This window comes from Haliotis rubra, unplaced genomic scaffold, assembly GCF_003918875.1.
Source record: "Haliotis rubra isolate DU_JTF1 unplaced genomic scaffold, ASM391887v1 Scf165, whole genome shotgun sequence".
Taxonomy (NCBI): Eukaryota; Metazoa; Mollusca; class Gastropoda; order Lepetellida; family Haliotidae; genus Haliotis; species Haliotis rubra.
In genome coordinates, this window is record NW_025765614.1 from 182,495 (window position 1) to 208,962 (window position 26,468).

Consider the following 26,468-nt stretch of genomic DNA (forward strand, 5'->3'; position numbering starts at 1 on the left):
TTTCACGAACCAGATTTTGTCACTTTAAGTAGGTATAGACAATAAAATATGCCTGTAAGAAAGTGTTGAAAATGTTTTCTTATATCTGTAGTTCCTTAAATGTAAATGTATAAGTACATGATATATAAGCAATATGCCACTTTAAATATTAAGAGGCACAATTTAACCAATTTGTTTCAATCTCATTTGGTCTTGGCTCCAGAAGATCTCACTGGCCATGTGTGGTCAAAATGAACTATTGAAGCACTGGGCTGGACAATGTGATAAACTTTGGAAAATTCAATGAGTCTCCAAATCTTCAGCTAGATTTGATGACTTAAAAGTTCAAAAAATGATCAGGTATGTTTTTGTAGTAATGTCCTAGTATTGTGACTTTATCAGAGAGACATGTTACTGAACAACAAAGAGTCTTTTCACACTCTAGAACTGATTGTATATAGACACTGCATCGTATCTGCATGATATGTTATTCCAGAAATCATTGCTTTTTCACCAACAAAAAACAACAACTCAAAACATGTCCTGTACTCCAAACAGACATTTTATTAACATAAGGGAGCCATTCCATATTTACAAGAAAAATCAGTTTAAAGCAGAATCAATTTTATTATTCCAACTATATGAATCATATTAAATCATTGTGATTATACCAAGAGTTTGCTGAAAAGTGAGCATATCCGGCCTGACCAGTGGGACCCATCTCAAACACATGAACAGGCAACTGAATTTTTTGGAAAAAAGAATGGAAAAATACTGCACAAGCAAAATTAGGAATTGCATCCGACATAACTTTATGACTGATATCTCAAACTTGTAAAAATCACCTGTGTCTCGCAGAAGACATTTTAAAAGCTTTTCCGAGGCCATCAATGCTGTGACCTTTATCAAATAACTAAGGTAAAACATGTAGACAAAGCAGAAACATAATAAAACTGTTTTATATTTATAAAATAACCTTTGAGATGATTTGAGGCCTTGAAACATTGAGTCAGTACACTAACAATTATTTTTGATACAAAGACAATTTCAACTTCATAAATACTTCAAACAAGCAATAGCATCGGCAGTGGTTGTAGTCATTCAACATTTGTACTGTAAAAAAATACAATATTTACTTAGATAAAATTGATTATCTGATACAGTTTTCAATGCAATGAAACTATGAGTATACTAGTAAATATATCATTTATAGTCAAGTGGTATGAGGTGAGGTGAGGTGCACGTGTTTGTGTCCGCTAGTACTACACTGGACTAATGGCTGTGTGATAGTGCCAGCCCACTAGTGTTGGGAATTGGTTGCAATCTCACAACTGATAATTGGTTCATTACCAGAGAATCATAAAGAAAATTGGTTAGCATCATTTTTCAGATATTCAGACATTATTCAGGTTGTTATTGCAGATAAGTACAACATGGTCATATGTTGTTTTTTTGCTTTATTTAGAAACTGTACACATTGTATTTGCAAATTTCACATCCAATTCAAAAAGTTGCATCTTGCTGCTTTAGAGTGATGACCAATACACATGTATCATGAACATAAATTTCCTGGAGTCTTCAAGAAATATTCAGTCATGAGTTTTCAATGAATGATGTGAGTTTCTAAGATATAGACACGTTTTCAGGCCCTGACAGCTTCGAAGATATCTCCTTCGTCAAGTGTTTCAAACACTAAAATAGTCGTTCCAAAATCGTCTGTGTTCGATTATGAGAAGATGTGATCGATTGCTTGGTCATTTGGTCACTGTGACCAATCTTCGTTTATTTCAATTAATTGGAACCCCACTACAGCCCACTGAGATGTCACAGTTTCACATAGATGCTCCTCACACAGCATAGCCGACCAGTCCTTGTTCTATCCTGATAATGGCCATTTTCTAACATAATGGGTGTAACATGGACAAGGACTGAACCATCGACCTTCCACTGAGCCAGCAAATGTTGAATCCATTCTAACCCTGAGGCAGACAGTATATGAATAACAAGTGATACAAGTAACATTCAAAAATACAGACGTAACAAGGTCCAACTGCTCTAATATATCTTATAGTCATAACAGTAAATGCATATTTATAAAGTGCTGAATCAACACCTTAAAGATTACTCAAAGACCAACACAACCAGTGGCCTCATCAACTGTTCCGTGTGTATTCACATCCCAATCTCACCTCTATGGAGATAACATACTGAGAGAAAAAAATAAGGGATCACATAAAATCAAAACAATGAATCAAGTCAAACATAACAGACTTGATTCATTGTTTCCAGTTTAAAGAAAGAAAGTCAGTATCGAGTATGTGCCCAATGTGCTCTAACAACTGTCTGGCAATGTCTGGGCATACTTCCAATCAAGTTAGGTCATTTAGATATCCTTCTCAAAGATAGATGTGATCCTTTATTTTTTTTCCTTCAGTACATATATAACACAAGCCATTCAGGTGAAAGATTTTGCAATCACATTGCCATCCCATCTTATCAATGGCCTGTCAGCAGCTGCCCTAACAGAGGAATGTCTTCACCTTCAGAGAAGTTTTCATGCATTTAAGCCATACCAATTTTGTTTCTTGTTTTATGGATCCACCAGTCTTTTTTTTTCAAGTATAAGAAAAAAATTAAAATAAATTTTCCCTGCTCGAAAAATAAATAATGATGTTTAGATACATGGGAACAAGACTTCGACTACCGAAGGCAGTTTGTTGAACACACTGTTCTCAGAGACTTTAAACTAAATTATCTAACAATAGGTGTATTAGAAAACAGTTTCGAGTGTGAACTTGAAAAACAGTGCCTTTGAAAAACTCATGTGGGTTTTTGCTTTGACGTGATTTTTTTCTTTATTTTTGTTCCTTCCTGCCTTTAGGGGTTTTTTAGGACAAAAATATGTAAAACAAGAAATAAAATTGGTCTGGCCTTAGTTTGGTTTAACACTCATAAATTCTCAGGAATCAAGCTGGCCCAACTCACATGCACATCAATGTACTCAGTGTAGATATTATATATACAGATCATACTTAATATGTGATTTGTGCAACATAAAACATTCTGCCATTGATATAAAGATTGTCTGACCTATTAATAGTCTTAGTTGGTGCAGAAACAAAAATAAGTGACACTATCATGGCTGAGCAACTGTCAAAATGATACCATAAGATTGGCTTTTGGGGTAAGAATATAGATTTTCACATGCATTATTTAGTATTTGTTCTGAGCTGGGATTAAAAAAATATTATTTTGTTCACATGACATTATGTCCAACTTTTTGGTCCTGTAAACCATAATATACACATGTATATCAACATACCTGAGCTCAAGTTTGACACTGCAGAAATACTGCAGATGCACAAGGGCATATCTTGGAGCAAGTACCATTTGTCAGGAGCTCATTGATGGTGCGGGTGTTCCTCTCACGTGACTTTGAGTTTGACCTTTGACAATCACAAAAAATCTAAGTTGACAATGGTACATCCCTGACAACCATGCCAAGCTTTTTCTATTACATTTCGATGACCATTCTCCAGATTAGGCTTAATAAATATAATGGATGACAAACCAGGCCATATCATTCACATGACACTGGTGATTGTTTATGTGAAGGAGTCCAGATCTGAATCCCATACAGCATGTCTGGTACATTATGGGTCGCAGAATATGCCAGAGAGAGACATCCATTACAGAATTTGGATGTATTGGAACAAGCCCTTCATCAAGAATAGAACACAATACCTCAAAATCAAATTTAACATCTGATACAGTTGATGAGAAGGACCATGAATGTTATTGCAGCTGCCAGTGTTTACACTAGATATTGGCATCATGCTCAGTTATTGATAATTTTGTGATTTCTTGACAATTGACTGCGAAATGACTGCATTTGTTAATGTCATAGCCCTGCAAATGAGTCACTTTTTTGCCATGGTAGCTTCTATGAACAAACTACAGGTTTTCATTCCTTTTGTAGTTTAGATTTGCCATTTAATTATTCCTTGTGGGTCAGTTTATCCTAACAGTAAATTTGGATAAGATCCTTTGCTATGGTTAATGCTAACATATTGATGCTACTATTTTTTTCTAAATAACGAAATGTGTGATTATTAGGTAACCATCACAATAATTTGAAATCATTAAGGAGTTGAATTCTATCAAAAGGAAACATCAACAAATTTAACCACAGATGATTATAACATATATACATTTAAAAATGAAATGGCATAATGTCTGAACATGTGAACCTTTACAACACTGAGTATTCTTGTCATCCTGCTGTCAGGTGAGGTGAAATGGGGCTTAATGTCGAACTTAAGAATATTTCGCTCATATGACATGCATGTGTGTGTATGTGTGTCTGATTGTACTGGCCCAGACTTAGGCTGGTATTATAGTGCTAGCTCACTGAGATACCATGCTGAAGTTAAGCATGAATACCCCACTCAGACACACATTATACTGACTCCGAGCAGACCAGTCCTTGTTGTACCCTTTAATGCCGAACGCCAGACAGGAACCAACAAGTACCATATTTTAACGTCTTTTGGTATGACACGGTCGGGGATCATCCTGCTGTGACAACAGTTGGAAATGAATGTGAACACAAAACTTACCAACATGTCACATAAATAGAGGATACTAAATGATCTTCCATGTAATACCATTTTTATTAAACGAGCTATTGATTGGGTATCAACCGAGCGAAAGCGATTTTGATACTAAGTCTTTCATGAGTTTAATAAAAATGGTAGTTCACAGAAGCGAGTTTAGCATTCTGTTTATTACTCTCCAACATAAATTTTGAGAAACTGCCTACAGTGTGATGACGAGTTTTCCACGAGTCAAGCAAGGTCTAATACCATTGCGACAGAGGCATTAGCATTGTGACATCATAACTGTAACCATTATGACGTCAAACGTCTAGCGGTATTACACTAGTGTAATATTGCCGTAAAAATATTACACTGCTGTATCTTCTACAGATGAGTAATAATTCATAATATGTCTTAATATAATATAAACATTCATAAATACATAACAAACAGAGATGGCATCATAAAATTCAGATATTAAGTTACCAGCAAGGCAAATATTTAAGAGTTAAAATCTAAGTTACAACACATGAACAAATCAATTCTATGAAATCCTAACAAATCTGAATTAAACCAATTAAACAACAATGCACAACATATAAATTATAGTAAGCTATAATCAAGATTGACAGCAATAATCCTCAAGCGGCGGTGACAGTTCAGAACAAAATAATTTAAAATTGCTGTTATTTGCCACAATGCTCCATTATGGATTGATCAGACAAATGAAAAAGAATAACAATCTTTTAAAATGAAGTAACTTGTAACTTTGTAAATAATCATTGGTCAAATGCATTGTATATATATTGTATATATATGTATATATATCATTTGGACATCAACACCTCGTGAGGCAGAGAAGCCTTCTTAGAATGAAGTACATGTCAATACTGTAAACACAGTAAACACACTCCAATGTAAACACTACTTGCATTCATAACTTTCATCGAAACAACTGCCACCAACAACTTTATGCCCAATATAATATTAAGCTCCACAATTATGTTTTGTTATCAACTCTAACTAAAGCATACATATAACAGTAGCCCAACTAGGTGTATCCAATTCTTGTGTACCCATCCCAGGTTCTAGGTGTATATCTTGTTCAGGTAAAATACATTATGAACAACAAAGCACTTCAACATTTCAAAAGCCTGCTTAAGACAGTGCTTAATTACTAATGTTAGCTTCCACAACTGTTGAATTATTTGTCAGATCCAAACTTGTGTTGAATTACTCAGGCAAGATCTCAAAACTCTGAATTTCTTGCATTAGATCCCATAACTGTTGAATTACCTATGGTAGATCCTATAACTGTTGAATTACCTATGGCAGATCCCATAACTGTTGAATCACCTATGGCAGATCCTATAACTGTTGAATTACCTATGGCAGATCCCATAACTGTTGAATCACCTATGGCAGATCCTATAACTGTTGAATCACCTATGGCAGATCCTATAACTGTTGAATTCCATATGGCAGATCCTATAACTCTTGAATTACCTATGGCAGGTCCCATAACCATTGAATTACATATGGTAGGTCCTATAACTGTTGAATCACCTATGGCAGATCCTATAACTGTTGAATTCCATATGGCAGATCCTATAACTCTTGAATTACCTATGGTAGGTCCCATAACCATTGAATTACATATGGTAGATCCTATAACTGTTGAATTACCTATGGCAGATCCTATAACTGTTGAAATCCATATGGCAGATCCTATAACTCTTGAATTACCTATGGCAGGTCCCATAACCATTGAATTACATATGGTAGATCCTTTAACTGTTGAATTACCTATGGCAGATCCCATAACTGTTGAATTGAGAATGGCAGATCCCATAACTGTTGAATTATATTAGCTTTCGATAAATAAATCATGTCAGATCCAATAACTGGTGAAATAATTATGTCACATGCCGCTACTGCTGATTTCCTTATATCAGACACCACATCTGTTAAATTATTTATGGCAGATCCAAAAACTGTTGAAGTACTTGTTTCAGATCCAAAAACAGCTTAATTACTTTTGTCAGATCCCATAAGAGTTGAAGTACTTGTCAGAGATTTTAAAACTGTTGAATTATTTATGTCAGATCCCAAAACTGTTGAAATACTCATGTCAGATCCAAAAACTGCTGAATTTCTTCAGTCAGACCCCAGTAGTGGTAGTAGTTGAAGTACTTGTCAGAGATTTCATGACTGTTGAATTAATCCTATTAGCTCCCATAAGTCTGAAATTATACATGCCAGATCCCGTAAATATTGCATAGGCTACAGTGTCAGAAAAAGACCCCCCAAAAATCGTTTCATGAAAATGGTACATAAGGTCAATAGTCCAGAAAAATATGTCTCAGTGAAGAGTGTTGTGTCTCTATTTGCCATACTGTGTACTTCAGATACTTGGAGACTTAAGGTGATATTGCTTTCGCAAGATAACAAATATTTCTAACTACTTTTTCAGATAGGCAACAGTTAGAAAGGACATGACACAAGCTGTAGAAACATCCCAGATTACAATTCATCTATTGTGCAGAAATAACAGCATCTGATTGGTTATTACGTTGTGTATATGTACATATGATACTATTTTGTTCATTTTAATTTGAACGTTTTAGGTACTACAGAAACATGCATCATATAACTAAATGAAACCGTGCACCAGAATACAGAACTTTAGGACTTAAACAACTAGGTAACAGTCAGAACAGTAGTTCCTCAGTAGTGAATATTGGTTTCTTACACTACAGCCAAGTAACTGAATCACAATCAGGTGGTTGATAGTATGATCAACTACCTACGTTGTCTGGGAATGATGCCAAGTAACTAAGTCACCCAATCCCCATTTTAGGCGGCTCACATCAAGCATGCGGTACTAGGGGCCTATTCTCACCAAGAACCTGCATGTTCCTTTACAAGAAAACTGTGTACTGCCGCTGGATAATGAAGACTTATTTGTGCAAGAGATGCATAACCTGTTATTCATGCCATGATGGAATGAAGACTGACACCAGTCATAACATGTACATAAATGCTCACAGTAAAGTTATTCTTTTCGTACAAGAAGACGGTCATCTTTTAAAACACTGTTATATCATTCAATCATTCATATTCATTCATTCTTTCAAACATTCATTCATTCTGTTCATTGCATCATTTCACACATGCTTAAACTCACCTGACACACCATGTCACTGCAATCACTATGACATATGTAAATCACTCTCTAAATGATATTACGTAAAACTTCTCACTCTTATCAAACAATTTTGAAGCAGTAAAAAATATTTCAGCTTCCTAAAAATATCAAGAGATTTTTTCCTCATTAACTATAGATGATACGTGGATGAAATTCCCAAAATATTATAAAAATATGTTTTCAGAACAGTGATAAAATGTTTTGGCAATCAGGCTACAGGTTACTTTACTTCCCATATTGAGCATTTTCAGGTGTTTTTATCACTGAAAGGCAAAGAAATGCATTCATACCGTTTTTGTTTAGGTTTCATGTACACAGTTACAAAAACTTAAATGATTGCATAATTTTTGTGATTCATAGCCTCCGTTCACCCATGCCAAAACAGATATATGAAAATGTCATGACCATGATATTTATTGCTTCTTGTCCTCTAAGGCACTATCATGTATGGTGGAGTGGTGGGGGTGGGTGGGTATATTATAGCATATTTTTAAAAACCAACCTTTTTTGTAAAACTATCAAAAGTATATGAGTTAAGTACTCGTACATGTATCTCATATTTCACAACAAAAAAATGCCATCATTTTTTTGGTCTGAAATAGACATCCTTGGTGAGCATGGACATGACACATGGCACTTGTTTTTTGCCGTCTTTCCATTTTTCCTTGTCATTTTGAGACTGGTAACCAGTGGCAACTCTGTGACTGACAGATGTCAATAATCTTGACAGAGACGTGGTTGAGAGATCAGCTGATTGTATTGCCTTCTTAAGACTCTGTATAAACCAGGTGCCAGTTGTACGGCGCCATGCAAAGTATCCTGAAACAATATGAGGAAACCATTCTGAGAGGTTGCTGATACATGTATATGACTTCAGTCAGTGACTCTACACTTTCCTAGAACATCCCAGGTAAATAATAAATTCAAACTGTATACACTTATCACAATAAGTGACTGACTGAGTTGGGCCACTTTTAACAGAGTCACAGTTACAATATAAGTTTAATGCTTCTCTCGAGGGTAATACGGTCTGATGTACGCCTCTTTGTAGCAGTGTTATCTCTCGGCCTACCAGCTCAGGTGACACCGCTATAAAGAGGCCTACATCAGACCGTATTACCTTAGGGAGACGTTTACGATGTATTTATCTTACCGCCATGTTCAATGTACAAATTATCATTATTTTATTTTAAAGATCGATAAGCTCACTACCGACTATATGACATGTAAACAAAATGGCGTCTGCCTCTCGACTGGATGTTTAAAATCAGTGAAACATATTCTGACAAGCTTAAACTTGCAATAAAAATGGTTAATTATGTTTAAGTTTAGTGTGCAAACAATTCAAAGTATGAAATACTTTAAATAAAGCAGTCAAAGTCGGTAAAATAAATGTGTACATAGTGAACTCAAAAACAGCTAATCAAATGGTTTCAAACTCCATGCACTGTATGCGTCATATTTTGACATCATACAATTGTTAGCGATACAGCTTCTCGGTGGAGAGTTTGTCGGTTACCATGGCAGCAGGCAATATTTTTTCCAGTTGTCACCCTCCTAGGAGGAGTGACACAGAAATTTTTTAAAGCATCATTGACCAATGAAATTAAAGCAATTTTCATGTACAACAAGGAGAGTTCTATGGATATACACCTTCTTTAATATGATATGAGCGACGTTTTGGTGTAGCTACTAACACCGTTATCAAGCAAAATGCTTGATTTTGCTTGATAACGGTGTTAGTAGCTACACCGAAACGTTGCTCATATCATATTAAAGAAGGTGTATATCCATAGAACTCTCCTTGTTGTACATCACACCACCTTCTAAATGCCACTTAAACTAGTAATTTTCATGTAGGTAATATATCACTGCGCGTCAGCTGAATTTGTTAGTAAAGCCCAAACTGATGTAGGTCTCAGATGGTGAAGCTGCCAGTATGGTGCTAACAAATCTACACACTGAATCAAACTCGTGCCTTCAGCATGATAAGCAAACGCTTTAACCACTGGGCTACCCCACCTCCCCAAAAGGATAGAACATAGAACAGCAAATTGTGTTGATAGACAACTTGCCAACAGGTGCCCATCAGGAAATCATCATGACTTGTGACAAATAATCCAAATTTCCCAATAGAGACTTTAAAACATTCTAGATAAAAAGATCCCAACTATAGACCATATATAGATACCAAAAGCACCATAGCACATTAGCTTAAATGGAAATGTGTTCAAGGGTGAAATAGCAATGAAGACAGTGATATTGATATCCACATATTTTCAGTACACAAATACTACTAAAATACAGTGACTTGATCAAAACCTCATCATGATCACATCATGGTAAGACCAAACATTAATGTCAAGGTTCAGATTAAATACAATGGAATATGTCAAATCCAGACTCTTTGTAAATCCATAATCCGGACTACTCCTGGCAAAGTTGTTTTTAATTTATCATTAAAGCTTGCTTTATAATCCATACTCTCTCAATTATGGATTATGGACTGAAATAGCAGTCCCGACAGTCAACTTGCTTTAAGAACAATGCTTTGTAATCCGGACGTAGCTGACTAAAATAACAGTCCGTTGAATAAACATCTCCGTTACTTCTGTTCTCAGTGGTTAACTTATTCTATAAACACACATTATTTAATGTGATAACTTTAACTAAAATTACAGGCTTGATTCACATTCACTTCATAATTATGGCAGACCGACCAGTAGACTAATGCTTAGTCTCTGAATATATATAATTTTGATAGTAACAAACAAGCCAATTCAAATTGAAAAGGAGCCCTAGGGAGACCAGAGACTTGCTTTATTTAAGGCTTTAGCACTTCAGAGAGGGCTTGGTAGGGAAAATAATGTGGTTCAGGGACTGTGAGACAGACTAGCCAACCAGCGAAATGTAGACCGACTGATTTGAAATTACCGTCAGCTTTTTGTAAAGAACATAAGTCTTGAAAATGTTGAAGCACATAAAGCAATTTGCGTAACAGACAAAAGTTGACTAATCCGGACTGCTTTATATTCTGGAAAAATGAGTCGGTCCCAGGCCAGTCCAAAATAGACAGATTCCACTGTACATAAAATATAAGTTGTTTTTTCGACGCAACTTTACTACACACACTTACCAGGCGGAGAAGAATACATGACTAAAAAATCCTTGAATAAAGGTGCTGGCTTCACGACAATGTTTGAACTCCCTTTACCAACATCTGTATCATCTTGTACACCGGCCTCATCAAGCAGGATGTCATCAGGCGCCATGTCACAAGACATATCATCAGCTTCATCAGCCGTGTCGCCAGCTTCTGTCACCATGTGAGGGGAACTCTTACATGGCGGGCCATTAACGGAGGAACTGCTGCTTCCACGAGGATGGTGTCGCTTCTTGGGATGTTTCACAGGTTTCCAGACTGTTAAATCCAACCCCTTGTCCAAGTTTATTCCTCGACAGGCCTGCAATAGTATTCAACATGTTGTTTAATTTCTTTCCAGACTTCAACTTACCTGCACAAGGAACAGTCATGTTAGCCTTCCAACTCCATAGCTGTTGGAGGTGGAATCATGTTGGCCTTCCTGTGCAATACCTGTATACAAGGAAGTCATGCTTGGCCTTTCCTACACCTTACCTGTACATAGCAGATGACCTTCCTACACCCTACCTGTACAAGGACAGTCATGATTGGCCTCCCTACACCCTACCTGTACAAGGGACAGACATGATAGCCCTTCCTACACCTGCACAAGGGACAGTCATGATTGGCCTTCCTACACCCTACCTGTACAAGGGACAGTCATGATTGGCCTTCCCACACCCTACCTGTACAAGGGACAGTCATGATTGGCCTTCCTACACCCTACCTGTACAAGGGACAGTCATAGTTGGCCTTCCTATACCCTACCTGCACAAGGGACAGTCATAGTTGGCCTTCCCACACCCTACCTGTACAAGGGACAGTCATGATTGGCCTTCCCACACCCTACCTGTACAAGGGACAGTCATGATTGGCCTTCCTACACCCTCCTACACTCTACCTGTACAAGGGACAGTCATAGTTGGCCTTCCTATACCCTACCTGTACAAGGGACAGTCATGATAGCCCTTCATATACCCTACCTGTACAAGGGACAGTCATGGTTGGCCTTCCTACACCCTACCTGTACAAGGGACAGTCATGATAACCCTTCATATACCCTACCTGTACAAGGGACAGACATGACAGCCCTTCCTATACCCTACCTGTACAAGGGACAGACATGATAGCCCTTCCTATACCCTACCTGTACAAGGGACAGACATGACAGCCCTTCCTATACCCTACCTGTACAAGGGACAGTCGTGGTTGGTCTTCCTACACCCTACCTGTACAAGGGACAGTCATGGTTGGCCTTCCTACACCCTACCTGTACAAGGGACAGTCATGATAGCTCTTCATACACCCTACCTGTACAACGGACAGCCATGATAGCCCTTCCTACACCCTACCTGTACAAGGGACAGTCATGGTTGGCCTTCCTACACCCTACCTGTACAAGGGACAGTCATGATAGCCCTTCATATTACTCTACCTGTACAAGGGACAGACATGACAGCCCTTCCTACACCCTACCTGTACAAGGGACAGTCATGATAGCCCTTCATATTACTCTACCTGTACAAGGGACAGTCATGGTTGGCCTTCCTATACCCTACCTGTACAAGGGACAGTCATGATAGCCCTTCATATTACTCTACCTGTACAAGGGACAGTCATGGTTGGCCTTCCTATACCCTACCTGTACAAGGGACAGTCATGATAGCCCTTCATATTACCCTACCTGTACAAGGGACAGTCGTGGTTGGTCTTCCTATACCCTACCTGCACAAGGGACACCTGCACAAGGGACAGTCATGGTTGGCCTTCCTACACCCTACCTGTACAAGGGACAGACATGATAGCCCTTCCTATACCCTACCTGAACAAGGGACAGTCATGATAGCCCTTCCTACACCCTACCTGTACAAGGGACAGTCATGGTTGGCCTTCCTACACCCTACCTGTACAAGGGACAGTCATGGTTGGCCTTCCTATACCCTACCTGTACAAGGGACAGTCATGGTTGGCCTTCCTACACCCTACCTGCACAAGGGACAGTCATGGTTGGCCTTCCTATACCCTACCTGTACAAGGGACAGTCATGATTGGCCTTCCTACACCCTACCTGTACAAGGGACAGTCATGATTGGCCTTCCTACACCCTACCTGCACAAGGAACAATCATGATAGCCCTTCCTACACCCTACCTGTACAAGGGACAGACATGGTTGGCCTTCCTATACCCTACCTGTACAAGGGACACAGTCATGATTGGCCTTCCTACACCCTACCTGCACAAGGGACAGTCATGATAGCCCTTCCTACAAGGAACAATCATGATAGCCCTTCCTACACCCTACCTGTACAAGGGACAGTCATGATAGCCCTTCCTATACCCTACCTGTACAAGGGACAGTCATGGTTTCCTACACTTCCTACACCCTACCTGTACAAGGGACAGTCATGGTTGGCCTTCCTATACCCTACCTGTACAAGGGACAGTCATGGTTGGCCTTCCTACACCCTACCTGCACAAGGGACAGTCATGGTTGGCCTTCCTATACCCTACCTGTACAAGGGACAGTCATGATTGGCCTTCCTACACCCTACCTGTACAAGTGACAGTCATGATTGGCCTTCCTACACCCTACCTGCACAAGGAACAATCATGATAGCCCTTCCTACACCCTACCTGTACAAGGGACAGACATGGTTGGCCTTCCTATACCCTACCTGTACAAGTGACAGTCATGGTTGGCCTTCCTACACCCTACCTGCACAAGGAACAATCATGATAGCCCTTCCTACACCCTACCTGTACAAGGGACAGTCATGATTGGCCTTCCTATACCCTACCTGTACAAGGGACAGTCATGGTTGGCCTTCCTACACCCTACCTGTACAAGGGACAGTCATGGTTGGCCTTCCCACACCCTACCTGTACAAGGGACAGTCATGATAGCCCTTCCTATACCCTACCTGTACAAGTGACAGTCATGGTTGGCCTTCCTATACCCTACCTGTACAAGTGACAGTCATGGTTGGCCTTCCCACACCCTACCTGTACAAGGGACAGTCATGATAGCCCTTCCTATACCCTACCTGTACAAGTGACAGTCATGGTTGGCCTTCCTATACCCTACCTGTACAAGGGACAGTCATGGTTCGCCTTCCTACACCCTACCTGCACAAGGGACAGTCATGGTTGGCCTTCCTATACCCTACCTGTACAAGGGACAGTCATGATAGCCCTTCCTATACCCTACCTGTACAAGGGACAGTCATGATAGCCCTTCCTACACCCTACCTGTACAAGGGACAGTCATGGTTGGCCTTCCTATACCCTACCTGTACAAGGGACAGTCATGATAGCCCTTCCTACACCCTACCTGTACAAGTGACAGTCATGGTTGGCCTTCCTATACCCTACCTGTACAAGGGACAGTCATGGTTGGCCTTCCTACACCCTACCTGTACAAGGGACAGTCATGGTTTGTCTTCTAGGTCCTACCTGTCTAAAGAAGAGCCTGGTTTTTCTTCCATTGTCCTACCTGTATAAAGTAGAGCCATGGTTTGTCTTCCATTGTCCTACCTGTATAAAGTAGAGCCATGGTTTGTCTTCCATTGTCCTACCTGTATAAAGTAGAGCCATGGTTTGTCTTCCATTGTCCTACCTGTATAAATTAGAGCCATGGTTTGTCTCCCATTGTCCTACCTGTATAAAGTAGAGCCACGGTTTGTCTTCCATTGTCCTACCTGTAAAAAGTAGAGCCATGGTTTGTCTTCCATTGTCCTACCTGTATAAAGTAGAGCCATGGTTTGTCTTCCATTGTCCTACCTGTATAAAGTAGAGCCATGGTTTGTCTTCCATTGTCCTACCTATATAAAGTAGAGCCATGGTTTGTCTTCCATTGTCCTACCTGTATAAAGTAGAGCCATGGTTTGTCTTCCATTGTCCTACCTGTATAAAGTAGAGCCATTGTTTGTCTTCCATTGTCCTACCTGTATAAAGTAGAGCCATGGTTTGTCTTCTAGGTCCTACCTGTCTAAAGAAGAGCCCGGTTTGTCTTCCATTGTCCTACCTGTATAAAGTAGAGCCATGGTTTGTCTTCCATTGTCCTACCTGTATAAAGTAGAGCCATGGTTTGTCTTCCATTGTCCTACCTGTATAAAGTAGAGCCATGGTTTGTCTTCCATTGTCCTACCTGTATAAAGTAGAGCCATGGTTTGTCTTCCATTGTCCTACCTGTATAAAGTAGAGCCATTGTTTGTCTTCCATTGTCCTACCTGTATAAAGTAGAGCCATTGTTTGTCTTCCATTGTCCTACCTGTATAAAGTAGAGCCATGGTTTGTCTTCCATCGTCCTACCTGTATAAAGAAGAGCCACGGTTTGTTTTCCATCGTCCTACCTGTATAAAGAAGAGCCACGGTTTGTTTTCCATTGTCCTACCTGTATAAAGAAGAGCCGTGGTTTCCCTTCAAGTTCTGGGCAGTAGTCATCCCTGAATAGGTCTATCAGAGATTCAGTTGGAACCAAAACCCCATCAACTCCAAAAACAACGTCCTGACACTTCACCACATCATATGGAGGTGCTTTTGGTTTCACCTCTATGGAATCACCATGTGACAGGATGGCGCAGGTGAAACAGTCCGCTTTGGTGTGGTCATACTTTAGGTTGGCAGCAACTGAAACCAAAACTTGCTATATAAAATGAGACTAAAAATGTACTTTCAGAGCAAAGAATGTTTTTCACATATATCTTGACTCATAGTAATAGCTTATCTAAAATTTTATAATGGATATGATGAATATATTTTCGATTATTATAATCCATGAAAAAATGTGTTGATAAAGTTGATGATTTAGACATTATGGTTTAGATTCAATTTCAGTTCAATTCAATTTCTTTATTCCATCAAACCACCATCTGTGCTACGGGAACACCATTTTACAGTATGAATATTTCATAGGTAACATGTGATCACTTAGGTAAATAAATATATTACAATTTGATGGTTTCATTTACAATAGAGAAATAGAGAAAGTGACTTCTCAACTGGATTGGTCATGTGGGCCTAGGTAAGATGTTTTTCAGTTCTTTGGGAACACAGCATAGGGTGTTTCCACTACATTTCGGGAGAATGAGAGATAACTACTTAGTATGAGTCAGGAGAAATTTTTTTTTATCATGCATTAGCTTCTAAAGAGGGATAATACGTGATGTTTAATTTTTACAATACTTGACTGTTGAGAAGGATATCAGCTTCGGGACTATCAATGAAATTAATGAAAATATTGTCTTGGTTTGAAAAAAATAATCAGGATATCAAATTTTACATTCCAAGTTTACACAAATCACTGATTGTCAAATGGAATATGATCCAGTCTGACATTATTACTCAAGTATTTATAACAGTGGACATTGATTACCAAGGTTAACCCCGATCCTCAGCATTATTAAAGCTACATGATGGCAGTATTGAATACTCAAGCACTGACCAGACAATCCAGTGACTGACATCATGAACATCAATCTATGCAACTACAAGGCATCTGCGGATCAAACCATTGACCTGTCTACTCTTCGGACCAATCTATCCACTAGAGGGGGTTACACGCTGAGAGATATAATTTTATAACATTATCAAATTCCCATAGATTTGCCATATCATATCTCACATGTACAATACTAGGGATAGTGTAGTCAAGATATTTTGTTTTTTTATTCTTACTTTTCTTAAGCTTTAAAACCATTTGTTCTCCAGTCAGATCAGTGTAGGATTTCACTTTAAAACCCATTTGTTTGAAGACAACTTTCAGATCCGTAGCATCATAGGATGATCCAGGTCGCTTGTTCAACCCAGATTTGGAATGGAATGTCTCATTATTGATGATGACTGCCAGACCCCGTTGTGGGTACGAGAAGTCGTACTCATCCTCATGTTGTGCTGGTCTTCTGGACTGAGTTGACATACGTCTTCTGTCTTGCCGAGGTTGCCTGTTCCTGAAGTAGAGTCATGGATGAGTCTCGGATGAGTCTCTAGCTTATAGCATCTTCATGATACTCATCTTGTATTTGTGAATGAAAAATTTGAACACTGAGTGTTTCACTTGACCATCTTGAACCTGATCGATGTAATATCAGAATACCAACACCATTCGTGTCTTTTGACACTGCGTAGATTAAACACAACTGGATATTTATGTCAGTTGCCCATATTCAAATACTAACAAAGCTGAATGGATCCTCTATTATTTCAAATAGTGAAAACCTTTTTATGTTGATTTCAACTCAGCAACACATTAACTATATTACAGAAGACAGTAAATAGCTGTGTCTAAACAACTCAGCAACACCCTAACTGTATTACAGAAGACAGTAAATAGCTGTGTCTAAACAACTCAGCAACACCCTAAATATATTACAGAAGACAGTAAATAGCTGTGTCTAAACAACTCAGCAACACCCTAACTATATTACAGAAGACAGTAAATAGCTGTGTCTAAACCAGAAAAACTAGTGATTAATATTATGAGCAACATTCAATGTGTTCAGCAGATAGAATTAATCAATGCAGGCCCAAAGCTCCACCACCAGATTACCAAGGGGGGCATTCAGTTTGTACATCATCACTCTGGTCACTCAAGAATTATTCTACTCCATGAAATCCCACATCATGGACATGAGAGTATGAAGACCATCAGTGATGATAAAAACCAGGCAATAACACAGTCTCTTTGGTATTTTCAGATAAAACATAACAATAAATTATTAAAACTGAGAGTTATGCAAGTAGAGTGAGTAAGTATGGCTCTACGCCGCTTTTAGCAATGTTCCAGCAATATCATGGCAGGGGACACCAGAAATGGGCTCCATACATTGCACCCATGTGGGGCATCGAACCCATGTCAACGGCGTGACACTAGGCTACCCCACCACCCCTATGCATGTAGAAATTCACTTAAAAATTCTGTACGTTTCCATTTAGTAAAGGCAGCTTATTGTCAATAATGTGAGAATGCTTCCATCAATCGGTGAGACAATGAATGTCAACAAACTGACGTTACTTACCCAACAATTTTATTGAAAATCTGTGTGAATGGAAAGATGTCTACATCTGAAAACAAGGGAGAAATGTCTCATGTTACATGTTTAACAATCACATGCAATAAACAACATCATACTGCTTGAACAGTCAGCAAACATCGCACACAGTACACGAACAGAACAAGACATAAGGACTAAACATTAAAACATCAAGTATTCTGTTGGATGAGGCCAGTGAGTGGTTGAGTGAGTGGTTGAGTGGTTGAGCCATTGAGTGAGTGAGTGAGGTGAGGTGAAATTGGGTTTTACGTCGTGCTTGAGAATATTTCGCTCATATGACGACGTGCATGCGTGTGTATATGTATGTGCGGCTGCTTGTACTAGCCCAGATTTAAGCTGGTTTTATAGTGCTAGCCCACTGAGATACCATGCCGCGGTGAAGCATGAATACCCTACTCAGACACATTATACTGACTCCGAGCCGACCAGTCCTTGTTGTACTCATTAATGCCGAGCGCCAGACAGGGACCAACAAGTACCATATTTGAACGTCTTTTGGTATGACGCGGTCGGGGATTGAACCCGCACCCTTACGCTCACCGGGCGGACGCTCTAACCCCTACACCACGGAGGTGGTCGAGTGAGTGAGTGAGTGAGTGAGACTGAACACAGTAACCACTAGGCTACCCCAATGAACCCATGACACACTAAGCATACTAACATGATTTTCAAACAGTCTATTCATCACATGTTGAAGTTTCATGTAAGAACAGACTTTCAGTTTGTGTGGGTTCATTTTCAAACAGTGAGGGCTAAAACTGTGTGAATGTTGCAGCTAATGACAGAGTTTTATACAAAATGTCACTTAGTCCTTTGACTTCACGTTCACACTGAGAGCACAACAACCATCTGTATTGTGGAATAGTTCCTCAACAGGAGAGGTGACATGAGCTTATGCATGCTGATAATGTTATAAATACATCAGCATCATTTGTAGTTTGGCTACAACAGAGATATGTAAAATATATCATCATTAAATGAGAATGTTCTGCAGAACTACTTCAGAAAGACAGTCACAGTGACAGCCCAACGAAATACATATACCTCAACTACATCAACACCACCATCTATGTTATCAGCGAGACTTCCAACGATGTCAGAGAACATGTGGTGAGAACAAGTGTTATTCAACAACAATCAACCGACCAATCTTTGAAAGGCGATTATAATGATGAGTCAAATACACACTAGGGTAAATTCATCTACTGCTGAAGATTGGCACAAACAGTCTAGACACTGACTAGACTTGTTGTTTTGTTTGTTGTTTAACGCCTCACTCAGCAATATTCCAGCTAAGTCTGTAAATAATAGAGTCTGGACCCGAGAATACAGTGATCAACAGCATGAGCATTGATCTGTGCAATTGGGATACGATGACATGTGTCAACCAAGTCAGCCAGCCTGACCACCTGATCCTGTTAGTCGCCTCTTGCGACAAGCATAGGTTGCCAAAGGCCACTTCTAAAAGGGATCTTCATGGGTCTTACGATAATAGAAAGAATTTAAGGTTATTTAGATGAGTCGTTTCCCCTATATCAGGATACATTGACTGCATACCATCAGATACACCTGGCAGCAGGTCTCCCTCCGTCACCTCCTCATCTCCAGAACAATCAGACTCCGAACCTTCAAAGAAAAGAAAACTTTAGGAATTCGTAGAAATTTAATCATGTTAAGGTTATCGCCACACATGATTTTTGGGATAAACATAACCATGGATTGATTAATTAATTTCTTAAATTTCATACACATACTAGTAATCAATTCTCAATACAATAAAATTAGATCAGATACACAAATATATGAAATTTGTTTACACCATGTAGAGTCTGTAAACACCTAAAATTTAATTCATCATTCACTGTCAGGTTTCTCAGTAAGATAAAGCTAACAGACATTAACAGCATCTGTTGAAGTCATCTGGTCACCTACAATAAATATGTGATATAACGTTGAGGTAGGTAGTCCTTTTGCATACTGGTTCATAACAATAATAATGTGTGTGAATTTATAATAAACCTTTTCCATGTACAAAGCACATACTCAGAGATGCCAACCCATACGATTTTATTGTATTCGTTACAAAAAAACAACACAAAATACACAACTACGATAGCAGTAAAATAAAACACATTTTAAAAATAATACATTAAATTAAATTATCATATAGCATACGTTAGGGATGGGACGATTCACCGATGCATCGATACATCGTGATACATTTAAGTTTGACACAGCTATCGTATCGTGGACTGGTGTATCGATACAAAACCATACACAACCATTTTTCAAAACAGCTATATCTTAAACATGTTAAAGTACTTATTTAGAAAAAAATATGCACGTATGATAGAGTTACTTGCTGGGTTATTACAACAGTGTTATTGTTATACACAAATACCTTGAAATAAATCATTTTAAATCATTAATACTGTGCCATTCTTTCAAGGTGTACGTATCGTGATATGTATCGTATCGCAGGTAAAATATTGTGATACGTATCATATCATGACATAGTGTATCGTCCCAGCCCTAGCATACATACCATACACAATAAATTTCAACCTCATTTTATTCAGTATCAAGCTATATGTGGATACTTACTGATGATTAGGTGAGTACAATGTTAATAACAAGGTCTTAGACTATATATTTACATTTTTATGTGATATGAAAATTCTTTGAAAAAGTTCATACTAATATTGGCCAAAAAATACTAATTCTTGCATCTGTGTTTGGCCAAAATACTATTTGGGCTAAATTAAGGTTGGCATCTCTGCATACACAAAAGCACAACACAATCAGGCTAGCTATTCCTGAAACGATCGTAGACCTACAAACTTCTTAAGCCCATTCTTAACAAAGTGGCTACAATCAAAGTTAAAGGTTACATGAAACCAAAACATCAAACATAAATAAAACACAATTATCACTTATTCATGACATATAATATACATTGCTGGTTACGAAATAATATATAAACAAAATTATAAGGGTACAATCGCAAATCGAAAGTGCAAAATTGTGTACTTCGGTTTACTTCCCAAGAAACGAAGCAGCCGGGATACCGAACCCAGTCAGAGCGGGTGGGTGTGCACTCAAGTGTAACGGCTGGTTCATTTGCAGATGCCCTCACGGCTAATTGTGTGTATATATAGAGACAGATGTTGGGTTTTGTAAATACATGCTCATTTTTTGTGTATAACATTTTGCAATCAACAGACATCATAACATGTCATGTGTTCAACTATCACACCTGCCTGTCTGTGTAATTACATAATGTGACAGAGACCGAACTCAGGCCATAAATCAATGCATTTTGTTAATGGTGTATAGCCTGATTGGTGTTAAGTTCAAATTGCATGTGGTCAGTGATAGCAGCTGTGTATTGAATATTGTCATTAGCAGACAGGCAGGCAGACACACAGGTGTCAATAAAACAAGACACTGAGTTTTGTCTGTGACAACGACATATCTATATCACAGGCAGAAATTCTGTCAACGCTAAATAATGACATTGCTTTTAAGCATCGAACTGAAAAGTGTCTCCGGTAAGAAGAGCGTGTGGTGAAATAGACAAATGAAATTATATAAACAGTTAATTTACTGTCATAACATATAAAAGCTGGCCAGCCACTGTGAGATATCAACAAAACATTAGAAAAATAGCCCACACCAAAGCCTTCACCGGTATTCACCCGACAACCTGCTTCCAACCTCGTGAACCTATTCACTTTAGCGCGCGTGCAATGAGCGCAGCCCAGCTGTTGAAACCCGTTTTCCCCAGAAAAGTCTGGGGAAAAGTTAGTGAAACGTTTGAACTCCGATTTCGCGCGGTTTTTTTCATCGCGTTATTTTTCAACTTTATAAGTAGAATTTGCATTTTTGACGATTTGTTTCGGTATGTCCATACCGAAAGGTATCAGAATCTGCAAAGTTGTGTTTTACGTTGCATGTGACCTTTAAGAATTATTATCACCCCGGATAACCCACACTTCCTGTGAGGTGCAAGAAGGTTATTAGTCACATGACTTATCCCACTGGGTACCCATTTTTCTGCTAGCTGAACAAAGGCAATTTTGAACAAATTCACTTGTATCACATGTGCTCATCATGGTAATGAGCAGTATACAACTCAATTTAAACATGTCAAAATATGATAAAGAGGTTATCCCCAGAGTGTTTTTGTGGTGGTAATACAAATAACAGTATGTATTTTATTTCATGTTCAATATTCCTAATAACGATAAATATTTTAAAGGCTCCTAATATGAAATATATTCCACATTCAAACATGTGATATGTAATTCAGATATATGTTCAAGAAATTTCAAGAATTTTATGTTAACTAGGTCTTATGTTTGAAAATGTCAGGAAATGTATTCATAATATTGTGTAAACAACAGTGAATCACCAACATGTGTGAAATATTGTTTCTTTTTTGATGAAACCTCAACATACTCCCCGGACATGCTCATGCAGTTGGTCTATCAAGATGCAGACACTGTTTCAACAGTAGGTGAGGTGAGGTTAAATTGGGTTTTACGTCGTGCTTGAGAATATTTCGCTCATATGACGACGTTCAACAGTAGGAGTAAACCTTGTTTGTTTTTGGTAACCTGATACTTTCTGTGGATAGCTCCACATCCCAAGAATTTCTGGAGGGTGGGAGGCGTCACACTAATTACTGGATAACACATTTACTGCTGCTGAAAGATCCAATAAGACAGGGACTTTTCTAGTATTGGCCCAGGACTAAAAAGTTTGAGATCATCCATACTCTTTTCAGTGTTTTGTGCTAAAATGTATCACTGGGGAGTGTTAAGATGTGTGTGAGGCGGTGGGGTAGCCTAGTGGTTAAAGCGTTGGCTCGTCACGCCGAACACCCGGGTTCGATTCCCCACAAGGGCACAATGTGTTAAGCGTATTTCTGGTGTCCCCCGCCGTGATATTGCTGGAATATTGCTAAAAGCGGCGTAAAACTACACTCAGTCAGTCAGTCAGTCAGTTAAGAATTGTGCCAGATTATCAGCAGGCTAAAGGCTAAAGGTTCATGATCAGCCCCCCTGTCAATCTGATGCACCTGAACAATTTCTGGACAAAGAAACTACTGACTTGCATCTTGTTCCTGTGTTGCATCTTGGGATAGGTCAAGGGACATTGGCAACGGCAAGGAGTCCATGTTGACATCATCAGTCCCACTCATTGTGAGAGACTTCAGCTGGTTTATACTTAACAAAAAGATAAAACCTAGAAAAGAACATGTGAAAATATATTCAAGATTGATAAAAAGATTAGAACTACGAGGAATGTCATGAGTCAGCATATCTACCACATTTGTAAACTATAAGGTGTCCAGATGAGTGTCACAATAACAAAGTCAAACACAGGAATCATAAAGAGCACGCAAAGTGATTGCAATTTTGGTTTGATAGTTAATTTTTTTCAATATATTTATTCAATTTCCGAGATTTCTACAATATTTGTAGAAAGTATTTAAATGTCCAAGTGAAAGTGCTGAAACCAAATTCTCCATTTTGGCTTCCAAAGACAAACTTATAACCAAAAGATCCTATTTGGGACATTTCTAAGAACAGAAGTTTGACCATATCGTTTCTTGTCTGTAATTCAATTTAGACCCCAAATTATACCAAGTAATTAACATGTTCACTTACTCTTTGAGAATTTTTGTAAAAGATTTTTATTAAGAACACAGCACTCAGTTTAACAAAGTCACAATTATAAAATAAATATGCCTAAATATTATGAAGCTAATTGCCCTACTACCCAGAGTTCCTTCTGGCCAAACTAGTTCACTGTCACATTGTCAAATCACATACAATCCGTTTATGTGGTTTTCATCTGTTTCACTAAGGTTGAATCTACACATTTAGATAAACATGTCATGAAATGTTTGATCTTCCATGAGAAAACATCCTTAAATGTCAAACATTATTTGTATTTGTGCATTTATCCTCCACATGCTGTGATCTCGGCTCTGAGGAGGGTTAGTGATATAGCTGTCACTATGATGTGTAAAGCTATATTGCCATGCATGCTGCTGTCGCACTTGTACAAGCTGGTCAGGTGATAAGCCTAAATCTGTGTTGAGATAATTGGATCAGAAACTTTTCTCGCTGAATAGGCGTGTTATCAGCAATTGTTTACAAACAACATTGTATGCTATTTCCATTTTGAAATTGCAAGCTCTGGTCAAGCCTGAACAGTAGTTCTGATGTTCACAATACACATGGACATTGTCAGCGTATTATTAGATTTGAATACACAATGCCAATTAGAAAGAGCTCAAATGTAACAGTTCTATTTGGGATTAGACATCTAACCCACTCTGCCACCTTTGTGAACTGGCGACTAGGTGCCTGACTCTGAGGGTGTGGGAACACATCCTAGAGGGGTGAGTATGTTCAACAGTGAAGTCCAGGTCCTGACTCACTGAACTGGCTGATGACTTCTTCAGGCCTGCGTCATATGCATATATGTTGTCAATGATGGTGCCACTTGCCGTTTACACGAGAGCCGCGATGCGGTCCTACAGTCAAGTATTTTTTATACCCTGCATCTAGTTCAGCCAGCTAAACGTCGTGTTCCTACCAAGGTATACACCGACGTTGGTGTATACCTTGGTAGGAACACGACGTTTAAGCTGGCTGGACTACCTGCATCTTGACTGTACATATAGGACCGCATCGCGCATCTCGGCTACTTGCCGTTTGACCATGACCAAACACGTGCAATACATACGTCTTGCCATGACCTAGTCGTGATCGGGTGCCCCTGACCGATCTTCACTATGAATATGACATCGTACGATTCGTAGGCGATACCGGCAGTGACTAAATTATCGTCGCTCCTTTGCTCACGACAATATAATGATACTGAAAGTACAAATCTTTATCAGTGTACGTACGTAAAACTTACATGATAACCTATTTACCCACAGTGATAAGTGCGTTGATTGTCGATGATTAAATCTGTCGCAAAACCCCCGTTCACCGTTGTCTTTCCCGGCGTTTCCGTGTTTGGGCGTTTTGCAAGGGAGGTTACTCTCACATTTTTAGTATGCATACCGCGACACAATTGTTGTTGAACAAGATCCTTTTCTTAATCGTGAACTGGAACACCAGATTCGCACTAAATATAAACAGTGGTTTGTCAGCACAATTGCTGTTTTCTTTGGTTTCAACAGAATTGTCTATGACCTGCATCACAGAGAGATTCTATATTCTTCTTGATGAAGATTCATGAGATTTCCATCAATCGGACACGCTGTGAACAGGGCCCCGTTTCACATAGCTCTCGTAAGCTTACGAGAGATTTGTGAAACGGGGCTCTGTTAGTTTCATCAGCTTCAGCATCACATGCGTGAGGTGGAGAGAAATGTGGTCTAGCGTCGCTTTCAATGTTATTTCACTTATATGTCATTCTGCATGCATGCAGCAACCCATGGATGCTTGACGTTTAAGAGAAAACGGGTCGGGTCGTACATAACGGGATCAGGTGGATAGGCTCGCTTGCTTGGTTTACACATGTCACCGTATCCCTATTGCTTAGATGGATGCTCATGACGTTGATCAATGGATTGTCCGGTCCCAACTCCATTATATACAGACCGCCGCCATATAGCTGGAATACTGGTGAGTGCGGCTTTAAACAACAAACAAACAAAACCGTGACTGTACGTGTTCGTGAACGCGTTCGTGAACAAAAAGTCCGGACTAATTATGCAGTTTTATAGTGTCTTGCTCCAAAGCTGCACTGAAGGCTAAGCCCATGGATGTATAGTAATTCTATCCTGAAAGAGGCAAGTCTAGAAGGACGCCGGCGCGGCCTGTTAGAAGGATATTTATATAAATCTTTTTAGAAATTATCATTGAAACTATAAAATATTACCTTAGAGACTTGTGAAAGTCTTGCTGCCACGTATGGTTAGATAAGCCCCTCGGGTTGGCAACAAGTACCACATACCTTTAAATGTCATTTGCTATGATGCTGCCGGGTCTCAAACGGTGTCGGCCCGGGAAAGCTAAATTTCAATTTTCCCTATTCCCGCAAGAGCTAAAAGTAAAATATAAGAAAACATCGGATTACCGTACTCTAGATTAGCGTAGTTGAGTAGTCAGTGTTGTTTCTTAACCATACATTAGCTTGATGACTCCTGTCGACCAGACTATTTTTATTATGGAATGTGATAACCTAGTATATTCCTTAGCTGCTTCAGTGTTACTTATGTTTAAAAGAAGAAAATTATTATAACATATGATATTACACCATCCATCTTATCTCTTAGTTTTACTATGTGTGTATAGAGATATATTTTATCTATGCATTGTTTTATGGATTTTATGTGTCTCGTAGGCCTGTAAAGGCCGGGCAGATGTTTCATATGTGATATAGAATATTTTATATATTATGTAAACATCTGCGTGACACAATAATAAAATAATTTCTCTCTCTCTCTCATTACATA

General features: G+C 38.8%; 1 protein-coding gene across 1 annotated transcript; it reads right to left on the minus strand.

The window, feature by feature from the left end:
* Positions 1–7,096: 7,096 nt before the first annotated feature.
* Positions 7,097–25,020, minus strand: LOC124271978 (caspase-3-like). The gene is made up of 8 exons (XM_046707146.1): positions 24,936–25,020; positions 23,096–23,211; positions 19,538–19,606; positions 17,945–17,990; positions 16,605–16,876; positions 15,322–15,557; positions 10,922–11,249; positions 7,097–8,604 (listed from the first exon to the last, which is right to left on the minus strand). The coding sequence occupies exons 2-8, from the start codon at positions 23,184–23,186 to the stop codon at positions 8,366–8,368; spliced, it is 1,281 nt and encodes a 426-aa protein (XP_046563102.1). The 5' UTR covers positions 23,187–23,211; positions 24,936–25,020; the 3' UTR covers positions 7,097–8,365.
* Between the last annotated feature and the right edge of the window lie 1,448 nt (positions 25,021–26,468).